Genomic DNA, 16,915 nt, shown 5'->3' with positions numbered 1-16,915 from the left:
AGCAAGATGCTCCAGTGCTCTCTGCTAATAGATGCTGGAGTTGGTTGCGTAAGTTGGTTGGGGCCTTAGCAGGAGCTTAGTAGCAGCCTCAGCAGTCATCAGGTCTCTGAAGGGGTCTTGAGTTAAGCAATGCAGACACATTGCTCAGTGTAGTAAAGCTCCTGGCTCCAGGTTTGATTTATGTCGGCTTTGGTCAAGGCTGGGGGGCTCCATCATTCTTCAGAGCCACTGGATGCACTCCTTGGCTGACCCAAGATTGATTTGAAGAGGCAAGTTCACCTATTTTCCTGCCCTTGTGACAGCCACACAGAGGGCTCATTTGTTTCCCTTATACCCCCATCACAGCGACAGGGGAGGAAGCTGTGCCCCACTGTAATGAAGAGGTGACCTTGAGTTTAGACATCAACCTTTCAGCCTGGAATCCATAAGCATCAGGATATTCAGCATAAACACACCCACAGCGACACATCCCAGCATTGCAAAAAAGCAGTAACCTGCCCTATAGACCATCTATCATATGATCAAATGGGAGTGGGGGGGCATAATAGCTACTGTCAGGTCTTCTATCCTCAGGACGCAAGACAGAGTCACAGAAAAATTCTCTGCAATGATGTGTCTAATTTTAGTGGCCGTTTGTGCTAGTAATTTCTCCATTCATCAGAAAACATTCATTATTCAGCTGTTGTAATGCTCGCTAATGGCTGTACAGACAGTATAATGCACAGCGAGAGCATGTTTGGCCTCACCCATCACTCTGAAAGGCTCGATGGATCTGAAGTCTGACCCTTTCAGCTGAGAAGAATCATCCTCTGACCTCTCAACTTCCTTTCAGGAAGAGGAAAATACATGAACACCCTGAGGGTTTGGGAGAAGTTCATTTATTTCCTGATATAACAAAGTGGGACATGGGACGTTGTTGCTGTAGCCTTTCATTTGGCAGAGAATCAAAGCGGAGGCTTGTGTCTCGGGAACAAATTCACAGTGGCGTGCTGAAAGCCCAAACACCCTGGCCGCACAGAGGAAAAGGTGAGGCTTCTGCTTCGACCCAGACAGCTGCTCCTGAGACACCTTGAAAGCATCCCAGTATTGTCCCGCCGACACGCATACACTGCTCTCTCATGATAAGACGGATGTGCTGACCTCAAAATGAGCAAGCAGCATCTTAAAAAGCATGCCATAATTTGCAAGAACATGAAGTCTGAAATGAAAAGAGTGACCACATACAGCAAATCATAACCTCATTTTATACACACAGACTGTTATTACATCTACTGTATGTACAGTAGCTTATATAATCGCACTTTTATGAAAAAATGTAACATTACTATTACTAATCTGTCATGCAGTTGAGGGGCATTATACATTGCTCTTTACACAGAATAAAATGTGATACAAAAACCTGTACATGAACATAAGGCCGTAACAGAAACTGATATATCTATCTATCTATACATACATACCTATCTGTCTATCTCTATTATATATTATCATCATCATCATTTATACAACAATAAATAAACAGATCAAAGAACACATGGCTCATGGTGTGATAAAACATATCCAATGATTCCTCCTCTGATGGTAGCTCTGTCTAAGAATAACATGGCTGACATCATTCAAAGATAAATCCTGTGAGGGAGGCCCCTCTATAAATGTCTACCGACATTACAGGCACTTGGTTTGACCGGGAGAATTCTCACTTGAAATGCTGAAGCTTTGTCATCTCTGCTATTAAAACCTGAATTGATTCCACTGTCGAACTTAACAAAATCTTTGGTTTGACTTGTTTTCTACTGCACATATCGGATCATTAGAATTGCATGATTTACATTCAACATTTATCTTACACAAAAAAAGTAATAATATCTAATGTGCCTTACATGTTCAATAAATATACTTTACATTGTTCATCACTGTACATGGAATGCTGTTCACTGTTCTCTGTTTGTTTCCTTCCTGTGTCTCCTGCTTAATGTTCACGCTCTTGTCTAATACATTCAGGAGAGCATGACAGGAAGTTAATTTCATGTACCTCATATGCTGTGTTTGTACAGAATACAATCACATAATTGTGTCCCGGTTGAGTGAGGAAACCTGGATTGTTCATTTGTATTCTCCCAGGCCTCCTCCTCCTCCTCCTCCTGTCTGCATTAACCCACAGTATTCCAGCTCCTCGTGGGGCAGCGTCTCTGCTGTGCCGCCCTCATGACTGAATCTCCATCCTTCTTGCTAACAAATCACTATTGTTCTTTGGAACCGGATTCCTCCTGAGCGAATATGAATTCAGCCTCAAGCATGCGTCTGTAATCCACTTTCTTTGATTTAACAAAGTTTGTTCACATTATTAGATTTCAACTACAGCCTTCTCAGGTCTGCTCCTGCAGCTGTAACATCCATGTCATCCTCTGTCTGTTCTCAGTCCAGCAGCCGCCTCTCTCTCTCTCTCTCTCTCTCTCTCTCTCACTCTCTCTCTTGCTGTCTGTATGTGTCTCTCGCTCCTTTTCCCTCGGCCTGCTGCTATGTTTTCCCTACGCCCATAGCTTTGTCTGCTGCTTTGTACATTAGGCGTGCCGTAAGGCCATTAATGCAGTGATCCACCCCTTGCATTCCTTCGACTCTGCTCTGTCTGAGGAGTTTTCTCATAAGAATCAATGCAATGAGGTGAAAATCTCTTTACTTTCAGGACCATTTTGCATTGCGGATGCTGTCACGGTCACTGTCACAGTGCCCTCATTAAGTGGTGCTGACATCTTCAATGACACTCTTCCTCACTGCTGGGGTGGAGAGGACAGATGATTACAGATGGAGGTCCTGCTGACAGCACAGCTGTCATTTGTTGTTGGAAACATCTGGTAGAGGTCAGAGCTCTCTTCTCTCAGGCTGCGATGCTGGAGGTGGTGGTGGTGGCAGAGTCCTTGTGCGCTTGTGCACCTATGCACGTCCTCTAGTCTGTTTCCGTCTCAGTAGTTTGTGTCAGTACAGGCTTTCCTTGGTGGTGGAGGTGTGTGTGGTGGTGGAGTCGTCGGGCAGGGAGCCCCGGCGGCCAGGTCCTGAGCGACACTGCAGCAGGCTCTGCAGCTCTCTGGACACGCTGCTGGAGAAAGCTGTGTAGATCCACGGGTTGGTGCATGAGTTCAAACTGGCCAGCAGCATCAGGATAGTGAAGGCCACTCCTGCTGAGGACACACACACACACACGTTAGGTTTTCATCACTTGTGGGGGCATTACATAGACGTGCATTCATTTCCTGGAGACTTACCCTAACCATAACCATAACCACTACTTGCCTAAACTTAACCCTTAACCGAGCCGTAACCCAAATCTTCACCCTAAAATTTAATAATTTACATTGTGGAGACCTGCATTTTGTCCCCACAAGTAAGGCAAGACCGCACAATGTGACTGTGTAAACAGATTTATTTCCCCACATCATCAGTAATACATGGCCACACACTACACACACATACACATTATAAAACAAGCGTGTAAACACACAAACTTTCACATGAACAGTTTGTGAGGAAGACCATTCTTCCAAATGGGAAGCACAGTGTGCATCACATTGTTCTAAACAAACATAAATATGTACAACAACTATTCAGTTTGAATATAAACTATTCATGATTATTGTTTTACATCACATTTCCTTCAGCAATAGCAGCAGGACTGTAAATATCCCAGATGGACGAAGTCCGACATACATCCTTTTTCATTTTTTCCCTTCTAATAATAAGTCTTTATGTAATAACTCAAACATGCTTATTTCACCACAGCCAACTGAGGACTAGAACAAACTGATTTTAGAATACAAAGCTCGTCCGATGTTTGCGTGTGTGTGAGTGAGTGTGTGTGTATGTGACGGCGATAGGAGCTGCCTGCCAGTAAGGACTCATTCATGTGTGTATGCATACTTGGATCTGCATGAGTACACTCTGCATATTGATGCCGTGTGTCTGCTTGTGATTGCAACTATGTGTGCGAGCTGCTGACACTTTATCATTGTTGATGAAATGTCAACATCTGGCAGCGTTGCAAAATCAGCAGGGGATACAAACAGGTTATTTACTGGTCTCTGATGTTTGTCTTCAGTTTCAGATCAGAGGACACCCACTCAGCCTGTACTATCAGCCACAACTTACGACCACTCCGGCTTTGCTTGCTCGGTCACTGGCTGCCAGTAAAGACATCAACAGATGCTGTTTGTGTGCCAAAATGTACAGAGGCCATCCAGGGGTTTCTGGTTGTGGGTCAAAACAAACATTGTTTTTGACCTTGTATTTCACTCACTGTTACCACATCTGAGCTGGAACGAGGTGTCCTTGGAATAATGAGAGAGATCGTGTTTAGACTCAATAAGATGGACAGCAGCGTTGATCAGAGATTGCTGTCATGGACCAGGCCTGGTTATTTTACTTTTGTTTTTGGCTGCCTGTAGTGCAAAACACACAGGGCAATTAAATGGATAATCTGGGCTAAAAGGGTTCAATCCATGTGAGGAAAAACAACTTAAGTGATTCACTGACAGCGGCTATGACCAAGATGTCTATTTTTGTTGCTTTTTGAGGATGAATGACACACATAGTTGAATGTTGCTGTCAGGCTGATGTCATGGATGAGCAGTATCCATAAAGCATGTATGCGTGACTGACCTTGATCTGGAGGGTTGGGGTCCCAGGCCGCCCAAAGCTGGACGATGAAGAAAGGTGACCAGCAGATAGTATAGACCAGCACTATGACCAGGGTCATCCTCACTGTCTTGGACATGGCTTTAGTGATGCTTGGAGGTGGAGTGGATGGGGGTTGAGGGCAGGCGTAGTCAAGGGAGCAGCGGGGCGAGCCTGAGGCCAGCTCGTAGGACGCGTAGGACTCCTGGCAATCTGAGCTGCCCAGTATTTGCTGCTGTGTGGGCGATGTTGTTGTAGTCACATGTTCACCACAGCAGTGGCTGTGATTGTGAGGGTTATTATTCACACCCTTTAAGAGCTGTCCCCCCCTCCCGTCCCTGCCCCCTCCTCCCGACGCCCGTCTCCCCCTCTCCCTGGTCCGCTCATCCTCCTTTCTGAAGCCGTGGAAACGGAAGAGGATTTCGTTCTTCTTCAACTCAGCCATCACCATCCTCTCTGACTTCAGGTAGATGTTATTGTGAATCTCTCGGAAGATTCTTATCTGAAAACAGAATAAGCGCAATCTAATATGAGGGAAAGAAGACATTCCATGCAGGCATTCGAAGACCTATAAGGTCCTGAGGATTAAGTTTTATGACTGGCACGGGCCAGGTTCAGATGCTTATCTTTGCTCTTGTTTGCATTTCTGCTATTACACTGACAGGAAATTTGAAACTTAAGTGAGAGTGTGTGTTGGCCATACCATCAGCTATAAACCAGTTTCAGGCATTTTTTAGCAATACCACTATTCCTCCACTCTGTTCTGAATCAGAAAAGTTACCATAAAAGTTTATTGCAGTGATGTTATTTTTCAGGCTGTCCTGAGAAACTAAAACAATAACCTTAAATCAAGTAGCAAGCGGTGATTCATACTTGTAGCTATTCTTGCTTTATTTCCACTGATTATAAGGTTTGTTACTGCCAACCGCTGCTCTTCTGCCACCTTTTGCTTTTAAAAGCAACTTTATGAGGGCAACTAAGTCCAATCCACAACACCATACAGCAGTATGGTAAAGTATATCTACTTAATCAAGCTTGGATTTGAAACTTTCATAATTACCTCTCCTGCAGAAACTACATCATAATTCTGAGAAACAGGTCCTTGATTTGAAATCTGATAATGAACAAAGGTCAGAGATTCTATGTTTGGCTGAGATCTGGTACATTCCACTTCCTGGCAAGAGGTTCTCAGACTGGGCAGACTTTCTGAGCAGCCGTCTCAGCAGTGGTCCTCCAAGTGCTGTGTTAATTAGGGGAAATAGCTGGACACTGGAAATATCTTTCCCTAAATAGAGCAGCAGGGCTGATGGGAGGCAGCCCAGAATGCCTTTCTGCCATGGGATGCTACATAACACCAACCGCGGTCCCCCACGGGTTATTGAACAATGCCTGCCAACTGCGCCCTCCGTGAAAACAAAACAGAATTTCATTCATGCCACACGCTTCATTATTGGATGATGTTGCCCACGGCATGTAATCCTTGTCAATGGCTCTTGTGCAGAGATTGAGAGTTCAGCCAGTACAATCAGTGTTACCTGACAGATGGTAATGATGAGGGCGGGCAGGAGGAAGACGGCCACGGTCATCCAGGTGACGTAAGCCTTCAGGCCCCACGGCTCAGCGAAGTGACCCCAGCACTCGTACTCCCCAGGAGCCACTTCTGAGCGGGAGAAGATGAACACCTGACAGACCGAACAAAAGGCGGTGGTCAGAACACCCACAGACATGACTGTCGGTTTCCTCTCCCATTAGCTAATCTCCAATGACCTCACTGAACTAAAAATAGACCAACATCTTGAGTTCTACTGTAGAAATCTGGGTGTGAACACCAGCTGAGCACTCACTTCCTATTTCACCATGTGTTTTGTGTGTGTGTGTGTCTGTAAGTGCATGTGAAGTATTGTTTGCATGTGTTCACTCCTCCCTACCTGCGGTATGCTGAGGACTAGAGCCAAGCCCCAGGCCACCATGACAGGGGTGTTCCAGCGGGACATTGCTCCCCCACGGTAAGCCTGCAAAGGGCAGCAGATGGCATGGTGCCGGTCTACTGTCATGGCAACTATCATGTAGGAGGACGCAAACATGCCCACAATCTGCAAGTACTTGATGGACCGGCAGAGTATGTCAGGGCCCTGAAACCTCTCTGTGATGTCCCATATAAGCTGGGGAAGAACCTGAACACACAGATTAAAAAAGAATATTTATATTTATTTATATAAAAGTGGCCCCTTCCTTGGTGCATTTTTCCCAGTTTGGCTCTTTGAAATGTAAAAGAGAAACAAGGACACGGTTGCTGACATTCTGTATTTCTTATTATCTAATCTTCTTTCTTACTCTAAACAAACCCAATGGAAAGACTAAAACCAACAGTGAATTATCAATTGTATCAAGCCTGAGAGAACTTATCTTTCTACGCCAAAGACCTGAACTGTTGCCCAAAAACTATTTAAAAAACACCAGTGAGTTGGGCTGGATGACACTTTCTATAAGCACTGTACTTTATTTTGCTCTCATACACCTGCTGCTGCTGTAACCACTAAATGTGTGTTAATCCGCAGCTGAAAATAGTCCCCTACAGATGCACTTTTTTGCTCCTATCTGAATCTGCTGAAAAGTTCAGTGCCCGGATGTTTTAAGAAATAACAATGACTTGATCCACTGGATTTGAGAGTAAGAGCCACAGACAGGGTGGGAAAGTAACAAAGCATTCATAGACTTGGTGGTTGGTTTTGGTCTTTGCATTTGATTTGTTGACAATGTAAAAAAACAGTCATATACTTTAAAGGTTTAATATCTTTGTTTTTTACAAAACCTGTCACAAACAGGTGTGAATGGCTCAAACACCTCACAGTTCATTGCCATAGCAAAAATTTGGTGTTCGCACACATAAATGCACAATTTCTGGGACATTTGAGATGAATACTGAATAAAATAGATTAGTGTTTCTCAAAGTGAGGTCCACGGACCAACAGAGGTCCCTGAAAGCCCAGGCTTATCAATAATCATTGCTGTAAATAAGTGGCCGCGACCCCCCAGTGGCTGGGGGCTCCAAGCAACTGCCTGGCTTGCCTGTCTGCAAGCCCCGCCCCTGCTCAGACACATTTCTGAAAGCACCACAGGCGTCTTAGACATCGTTTACATGATTTCAACAAGCTGACGAACTAGAGGTTTGCCTGCTCACTCTCATACTTTACATTCCTGTAATGGTTTCAAGTAACTCGTGAACTAACCTGAAAGAGGGCCACCACCAGGTCAGCAACACACAGGTTGACCATGAACACATGCATCGGCGCATTGTGCTTCCTTCTCCTCAGCAGCACCCACAGCACAAAGCTATTCCCCAGGGTGGTAAGAGCCAGCACCAACCCGAGCACCGCTATCTCAGCGCGGGCCAGGCCCAGGTCCCGCACCCTGGGCTGGGGCAAGGTGTGAGGTGTGGTGGTGGAACCATTCTCAGGGAAGATCCCGAAGAAGGATCCCCCGCTGTGAGAACTATTGAGGGAGTTCAGTTCAGAGACAAACAAAGACGAGGAAGAGAAGTTGTTCCTTCCTGTGGCGACCAGAGAGGAGAGGGCTAACCCATCCCAGTCCGTTTCCACACTGATGCTTTCCATTCCTGAAAGACAAATAAAGAGCTCATGTGGAAAAGCCAATAAAATGTGTAGTTATTTTGGTGTGTTTAAATGATGCTCTGCGTAAAATAGTCCTCAGGAGTCAAACTGGTGCAGGATCACGAGACGCTCCGATTTTACAAAGCACAGATTTGATCAGAAACGGTTCACTTGCTCTGTATTACACAATATCAGCATCATATCTGGCCTTTTTATTAGATTTCCTCCATCTGTCCTCAAATTTGTCAGCGGGGTCATTTTGTACTGAACCTTAGGCTTGAGAACTTTTACTGAAAACGCATGTTGATCCAGAAATTAGCCAGAAATCTGTTTTTGGTGCGTATTTTATATTTTCACACAATAAATAGCTTCTTTTATGCAATTTTATGAAATGTCACTTAAAGTAATGAAAGCCAGAGCCTGTACCGATCATGCTGCCATGTGAGTTTTGTTTTTTGTTTTTGGTGCTGTCTCCAATTTTTTTAATAAGTCTTCAGTGTGTCTGTTTATCCATCGCTCAAAGCCTCAAGTTCTGTCTGACGCAAGTTCAACGTGGTTTATTTTCTTTCTCATATTTTCTCAAGGTTGATTTGACAGCTTTCCCCTCTATCCCACCACTCTTATTCCTTCACCTCCGCTCTCATAATCGCTCTCATCCCATGCTTTCCCCCATACATTCCTGTTTTCCCCTGTTTTCGTTCCCTCCCCTCCCCAGCTTTCTCTCATACACCCAGGCATTCTTTTCTCTTCCCTCAGTCACACTCTCTGTCTTGATCTCAATGAATTTCACGTTTATTTTTCTTAACTTATAAATAAATGGCCCAAAAAAACTGAAAGTTGATAGGAATGAGATGACAATTTCAGAAACAGAGTTCGTGGGACTCCAGTGGCATCTCTGGTCAAATAAACTTCACCTAAAAGAAAGTCCGGGAGGGAAAACAATGGAAGATGAAAGAAGAGGGATGAAGGCAGCGTGGAGAGAGGGCGGGAAAAGAAAAAAAAACAGCCCAGAAAAGGTAAAAGAATAGAGTTGTGGAAAGAGGCTGATAAGATAAGGAAAGAGAAGGTGGCCAACTATAACTCTAAGGAGGGTTACATGCTGTTATTCATCACAGTGTGAGTTGACTGACACCATACTGACGTATTATTGAGACTAATGTGCAAGGAGTGGTTGGGTGTACAAACGTTATAGCTGAATGGATGTTGGGAAATTTTCCACTTTGAGAGGGAAACTACAGTGATAGTATTGTTCAATTGAGTGTGACTAACAAGACATGACAAGATTGTTCTCAGTACTCCACTGAGACATAATGGTCAATTTGCTAGTAATAGCGTACTCACTGCTGAGTGCATGAGATACCACAGCTGAACATATTGTCCGGCGCTACATGATGGCTTTGCTCAAGGAATGTATTCAGATGAGTGCATGACAGGCCAGGCCAGCTGGACCTCTCCACCCTGCGTGAAGGTAAAGCTGTGGGCGACAGGAAGAGAATCTGAATGGGACCGTTCCTTTTAAGTCAGACAACGACTCTTTGGTTTGAGTGAATCCCTGCTGATGCACCACGCCACCACAAGGCTGCCATAAATGGCAAAACCAAGTCTGACTTTTATTGCAGTCCTCTAAATCTGCACTGTGAGTTCCTATAACGCAGCTCAAATATTGGTCCTGTACAAAGGTCCTTTGGATCAAAGATAGTAATATTCTTTCTTATTATCTGTTTATTATTTTTCCTTTTTCAAGTTTTTTTTTTTAATTAGGGGTCTAGACAACAAGGCCTTTTTTCATCGAGGAATCTCCTGGCCTCTCTTTGTCAGAACCTGAGGAGCCTTGCGCCCCTCTCTGTAATTACAGCGTCATTCTTGAGAGACTTCTTTGTGCTGCTGCGCTCTTTTATGCCCTCACATAATCTCATTATGTATATTTGCCCATGTGATTAATTTCTGACCCCTTTTCAAGTGTGCCTCTGTGAAGATAACGTGTAATGACTTGGAGGTGCTATAATATTACATCAATGCCAAACTAATACCTCCAAATTGTATTGAATAAAATGAAATAAAAGGGTCAACAGCTGCTCAGAGGAATGTTCTGTAATGGTGTCAAGACTTTGGATTGCTCCATCTCTCAGTCATTAGCCTCTGTTTTCCTGAATTCCTGAGGGACACAAGGAAGTATTTTCTCCAAACATACTCATATCTCATTTGCATGACTGGTGCATCCAAGAAATCATGATGGATTGTCTTAAAATTGCTCAATGGCTCAACTACAGGAGACCCACGCATAGCCCATAACTTCTGGCACTGATGTTTCGTGTCCTCAGAGGAAATTCCTTCAACTTTGAGTACATAGAGAAGGTAAATATTCTGTGGAGAACTGTGCTGGATGCAGTTTAACATATTCCTTTACATACCCTGTCCCTGAAAATGTATTCTACGTTGCTCTCTCTTTAATAACACAAGCACAGCATGGCATTCCCATCTGTCAGATCGACTTAATGTTTGGCACAAATTATTCCATCTCTCTGTGCTGGATGGATTGTAGACACTGCTTTTAGTAGTTAGTGCAGTACATGGCTTCCTCCCTGTTACTTTAAAGCTTTCAGTATGATTAATGATGAAGTCAATTCCTCTCTTGCGTTCCTCCCAGATGCAAGCTGGTGTTCAACCGTCCATTTTCTATGCCAGCACGCACGTCTACAGTGCCTCAGGGAGGATAGAAACAGGTAGTTAAAGTGCGCAGGAAGACATTATAGCTAACAAACCATTCACATCTTTCAACGTGTCCTGTTTCCTGGCTGTTCATGCATGTTTTGGTCATTTATTTGACAAATGACGTCATGTTCCAGCTATTTTCCAGATTCAAACTCTATCTGTTTGCACCAAAGTCTTCTGAAACCATCTTGAAGTATGTCAAATACCAAATGTCCTAAAGAGACACATTTTTGGGATGAGAGAATAAATGTCAAAATGACAAATATTCAAAATAATTCAAGCTGAAAGGATAGATTGGCCGTAAATTTGATGCAATATAAGCACATACAGTATAATAAGATCCACTTGTTCATCAGCCGGATTTCAGGCAAGTTAAATAATTTTGAACAAAAGCTTTGGCTCAGGCAACAAAAATGGCACACTGAAAGGGTAATACCAGTATGCAAACAGTAGCACCGTATTCATTCTGTATAGCTCTTTGTATATTTCTATATTGTGTATGTTTGGGTATTTTTTTGTGTATTTTTCACAAATGCAGGCTATACCATTATAGAGTTTGTGATTGTTATTATTAATGCTGTCATTGATATTTTTTATAGTCCCAAACCACCACTGCTTTTCATTATTTTCTATGTGATCTGGAAACCACAGTAGAAATCAGACTTTCACTTGTGCTCTTCAGTGTTGCATTATTGCTGCATGCAGTTTGAGTACATGCTGATTTGAAGCCTGCACCTTACAATAATGTAACTTAATGGTTATTTAAATAATGTAACAAAAATCAATGCAAACTCGATCTGCACTGTTAAAGTTTACATAATGCAATCAGGTTTGTAGAGCATGCTAATAGACTTTCATATTGTGTGATAATGAAAGGAATGAACACGATGTCATGAATGGAAGACAGAAGCGACTGTTATGGTCCTTTTAGTTTTGCTTGTGGGCAAATATGAAACTACATTCCAGGAAACTGGTATTTGAATGAAAGTAGAAAACATGAGGTGGTTGCTTTCTGCTGTGTCTGGAAGTCGAAATATTCGCTGTCTCTGGTCCCATATTGCCGCCTATTGCATGGTAGGGAAACACATTTCTTTCACTCCCTCATGGACAGAACACCTTATTTGCATTTAAAGACGCTGACGGTGTGGATGAACCTTGCAGGTGTAAAGCTAATCAGTAGCTAACATGAAACGGTGGTTACAGCAGTGGCAGACAAACAGGTGCTTTGACGCAAGATGCAGTAATCCAGGCATAATGAAAGATCTGTCACTTCCCTGCCTGTCCTGTGTGTGCATGTCAGTCCCTTGATTAGTTCCCTTTGACTAAGGGGTCTGATCAAGTAGGACCCCTCTGTCCTCATTAGCAGCCCACTGTACACTCAAACAACTAATTTACAAATTTCCCCGTCTACTTTGCCCTTCTTCCTCTTTTCTAGTTTTCCCCTCACCTGTTATCTTCTCACTTCTTTTTACATTCATCCCACCTCACTCTATTTCTTTCATTCTGTCCTCACCAATCCACCATCCCCTGTCTGTCATTAAGGATCAAAACTGCAGAGGAAACAGTTTCTGACACGGTTATCATCTTTGTTTGATTTGAATTATCATCCTCATTGGTAGGAAACAGGATTAAAATGGTCTGGCCCGATCTGCATCTAAGCCGACTGAAAATACACATATGACTCAAACGTCAGATCATGTGATATACTTAAGCTTTGGTATTCTATGCTGCTTTCCTAAGTACAGTGAGAGACTTTATTTGCATACCGATCAATAGATTCTTACACAATAAAGGCCTGGATGAGTCATGAGGTGCCACAGTCTGGGCTGTGCAGCATTTCATCTGCATGATGAAGCAGGTATGACCATGCGCTTTCTCCTTAAACCCCGGATAATGGTAAATTAGCTCCCCACTGACACTCTCACATGCAGCATGAATTCCCCATCTGAATGAGTTGGTTCAATGACAGATGGAAACTCTGCATATATTTATGCACTTTGGTTTGTGGAGGCACCTGCTGTACTTATTAAAAATCAGCTCTGTAACCATGATGTATTCCTTTCTTTCATGCCACTCAGGTGCACAGACTGCAGCCCGTATGAGCAATAAAAGTAAACACTTTTACTCTCTTGCCCAAACAACCCATTAAATGTTAATCATGTGGGACCACACCTCATTGAACACACTGATACAGTCATTACTTGCCCACATTGCAGTTGTGTGTGGGCTGTGGCGCTTCTTGGGTTTTGTATTCACAAATATCACTAAGTTTATTTCCATAATACACTGTGCAGAGGACAGAGCTCACTAGGCCTGGTGTTGAAGAAGGTCTAAGTCCCCTTATCAGCACTGATAAAGCCTGTTCATAAGACCACTAGCTGTTTTTCTAGTTATGTATCATTAACCAGCATACTGCAACCAGCATGTGCCCTAAACAAAGCAGGGCCTTTTTCATGTGACACAACTGATATAAAATTCAGAGTATTCCCTCTGAATAATGGAAACTGGGCCACAGTGTTACCACATCAGCTAAAACAGGCCTGGAGGTTTGTAGTTGATATGATCAGATCTATGCCATATGATGAAATGATTCCCTGTTAGAGAGCAAACTAAATTGACCATGAAAATAACAGCAATGATGATGATGATGATTTTTCCGGATGGTGGCTACAATCAAGGAAGTCATTTTCTGCATATTATAGATTGTGCCAAACACACACACACACACAAAAGAAAAATGAAGGAAAGTGTATGATAATGGAAAAAATCCAGTCACTTTGGTTGATACAGTTTCCTGCCCTTAATCAAGAAATAATTCTATCCAACAGTGATCTTTTCTTTGATTTGTTTAATCAGTTGAATATAATTTAGTTGTTGTTACATTAGAGAAACTGTCGAGACAGACTGTTGCAATGGTGGAGATACAGGCCTAAAGAGAAAAGACATGTCGCACACTCTGGCTCCATATGCGCTTCTCTTATTAGTTGACGTTTCAGCCCTCAGGCCTTCTTCAAGATGCACAGTCATACTTCATCATACTTCCAGCACCTCTCAACAATCCTTGGTGTGCATTACTTATCTCTACTACAGAAATACAGGCCTTGACTGTCAATGAAAGCTTGTGATTTTGCTGTGATCGTTGCATCACTGTGAAGAGAAATGCCTCTTTTCCACTTTCATATTAAGAAATGTTGTACAAACAGTTTAAAAGTCAGGCAATAAATCAATTAACTTTAAAGACGCAGACTTGTGTGTACCATAAACACACAGCCACAAATTTCCTTTTTATCATCTAAACACCTTTGATTTGCCATTTAAAATATGGCAGGACACACACACACACACACACACACACACGCACACACACACAGGCTCACACAAATAAAATCAAATAAATACACACTAACAGACATACGAGAAGGGCGCTCCAAGGCGAGTGGATGTGCCTTTTGTCGGCTCTCACCTTGCTGTCAGTGCATGGTAAGCTTTCTCACGCGTGTCCTCTCTCCCGGTGTGCTTTGCTCTCGTCTCGGCGGCTGTGGGACAAAGCGTTAAGATCCGTCACCATTACAATCCATTAACATTGCACGCTAGAGCAGATCACATTAACAACCTGACAGTTCCCTTGAGCTTTTTTTAATCCACGGAAAAACTGAGAGGACCACATGCATTTTCAGTGAGGCTCCGCTACAAAATATGTTCAATCAAACATACCAGACATACTGTTTATGTTCACATATATCACACATGTTGAAATCAGGACTGACAGGCATGATAAATATACACTGTATCATTACTTCATCAAAAATGTTATGTTTAATGTGTTTGACGTTTATTATGTTTAATCATTTGAAAGAAACAGATGACAACATTCAGATAATCTGTATGTTAAAAATCAACATCAGTGTTGTATAAGCTTTAACTGACTGTTAAATAGTATGAGGCACATTTTTCAAATACTCTAAATATGTGATAAATTCATTGATTCACATCAGCCATAGGTGTTCTTTCCAAAACAGGTGTATTGTTATAGTACAAAAAAAAAATAAAAATTTGTTGAGTTTTCCTCTAGTTCAATATTATTAATTATCAAATGTCACAGATTTCCTTTCTTTTTAAGATTTTAGGAACAGCATGACCTACTACTTTTATGTTAAGAGATTAAATTTATAGTAATCAGAAGAGTAAGACTCATGATGGTGATGATGACACCATGACTGTGAATCAAAAATGAAAACATTCATGGGTAAGTCAAAATAAACGACAAAATACTGAATAGAGAGCTTGAGCTGGGATGTGTCTCACATGCAGGCATGAGATAGTGTAGATGTACAGACAGATGACCTAGATTGATCAGTAAACAAATGCGTTCACTCATAATATGTGCAAGTTTGAGTTCCTGCACACCGCTGGGCTGTAATGCATTTTCAGTGATGATAGGAGAATTATTGGAGGATTATAAGTAGCAAGCAGTATATCAATATCACTATCAGTATCAGTAATCAGATCAAATATTAACCACAGAAGAAATGAAAGTCACTTACTTACGATCCACTTCGGTGTTGACAAGAACTCAGTCAGCTGTCAGATTTTACCCAAAACATTCACATCTTCGGTGCTGTCAATCCAAGTCCCTCTGCTCAGCGTAAAACCAGCTGGCTCCTGAATAAATGTGGGAGGACGCACAACTAATGTCACTAAGTTTTTCCTTTGATTCTGTCAGTGTGACAGCAGAGTTCTGCAGGGTCTGTGCCGGTCCTTTGTGAGCCTGCTGACTGTATTGTCCTTGCTGTGTTGGAGTTCACAAGTGCATGTCAGAGTAATCCATTTGATAGCCATGTGTGTCCCGGCTCCTTGTGCGTCACGTTATGCTCTTGCAATGTGCTGTGCCTCCAGCACCACCGGCAGAAATTAATCTGAGCTCTGTCTGCTCCTACCTCCCCCTCCCTCCTCCACTATCCCCTCCTCCTGGGTCAACCAGCCTGTCCTCCAGGGCTGAGGGTGGAGCGTGCAGCTAGGAGTGGAGGAAGGGTGTTATACATACCTATGAAGTGTATGACAGAGAGAGAGAAAGAGAGAGAGAGGTAGGCGTGCAGAGAACAGAGTTTATCTGCATGTGCACGTGGTGTATGTGTGTCTGTGCATGTGCATATGTCACTTGTTTTGAGGTTAATGTTTGCATTTGGGTGTGTGTGTCTATGTGTGTGTGTGAGAGACAAAGAGGGAGTAGGGGCAAGTACAATAAAAGCGCCTCCCCTCATTCTAATGATTAATGTCTGGTGTAAGTCATTGATACACGCCACTCATGTTTTTATTCAAAGCTCTCCCTGTTTTGCGCTATCTTGTCTTCCATCCCCTTTGTTGCCGGTGGACAAGGGCCGGTGCACTTCCACCCATCCAGGAATGCCGATTGGCTGACTCAGCCGGGCCAACAACAGGTCACGCCCTTGGTGAATACACAGAGCACTGGAGGTGAGTGCAAAGGAAAGAAAACTGCTGTCTTTCAGTTTTAATGTCAAGGCTCTCCCTCTCTCACACACACGTGGTGGTAAGGAAATAAAGTTGGCATGCATGCAAACACTCACAGGTGAACACAATGAGTGAATTCATAAATTTATGGATACTTTTATGCACAAACTTTAAACACATGCACACACATAAATCCAACCAAACAGGCAAATACCCAACACTCAAATTTATTTTGACATGAAAATTGCACCTTACTTTTCCCCTGAAAGCTGCAAATAACAAGGAAACTGTAGTTCATTGACATTTTACAAGTATTATGTCATGCTCATTCAATTGCCCCCAGTAGCACAAACGAACAAACACACCCACCCACCCACCCACACACACACACACACACACACACACACACACACACACACACACACACACCATGCTATAACCAGGGTGCACACTCTGTT

The 16,915-nt window shown here is 42.9% G+C and overlaps 1 protein-coding gene across 1 annotated transcript; it reads right to left on the bottom strand.

Moving 5' to 3' along the window:
* Window positions 1-1,234: 1,234 nt before the first annotated feature.
* Window positions 1,235-15,852, bottom strand: avpr2aa (arginine vasopressin receptor 2a, duplicate a). The gene is made up of 7 exons (XM_076742172.1): window positions 15,533-15,852; window positions 14,452-14,524; window positions 7,896-8,281; window positions 6,594-6,839; window positions 6,201-6,347; window positions 4,651-5,167; window positions 1,235-3,173 (listed from the first exon to the last, which is right to left on the bottom strand). Exons 3-7 carry the CDS (start codon window positions 8,277-8,279, stop codon window positions 2,974-2,976), a joined length of 1,494 nt encoding a protein of 497 aa, XP_076598287.1. The 5' UTR covers window positions 8,280-8,281; window positions 14,452-14,524; window positions 15,533-15,852; the 3' UTR covers window positions 1,235-2,973.
* Window positions 15,853-16,915: the final 1,063 nt, after the last annotated feature.

The sequence above is a fragment of the Chaetodon auriga genome, chromosome 10 (genome assembly GCF_051107435.1).
Source record: "Chaetodon auriga isolate fChaAug3 chromosome 10, fChaAug3.hap1, whole genome shotgun sequence".
Taxonomy (NCBI): domain Eukaryota; kingdom Metazoa; phylum Chordata; class Actinopteri; order Chaetodontiformes; family Chaetodontidae; genus Chaetodon; species Chaetodon auriga.
This window is presented reverse-complemented; position numbering and strand designations above follow the sequence as displayed.

What these genes read in the sequence shown, in the direction of transcription:
- avpr2aa (XM_076742172.1), bottom strand. Translation starts at nt 8,279, where the DNA reads ATGGAAAGCATCAGTGTGGAAACGGACTGGGATGGGTTAGCCCTCTCC. An exon ending in TAGTCCTCAGCATACCGCAG is followed by an intron (nt 6,348 to 6,593) that starts GTAGGGAGGAGT and finishes TCGGTCTGTCAG; the next exon opens with GTGTTCATCTTCTCCCGCTC. An exon ending in CCCCAACCCTCCAGATCAAG is followed by an intron (nt 3,174 to 4,650) that starts GTCAGTCACGCA and finishes TGTCCTCAGCAG; the next exon opens with GAGTGGCCTTCACTATCCTG.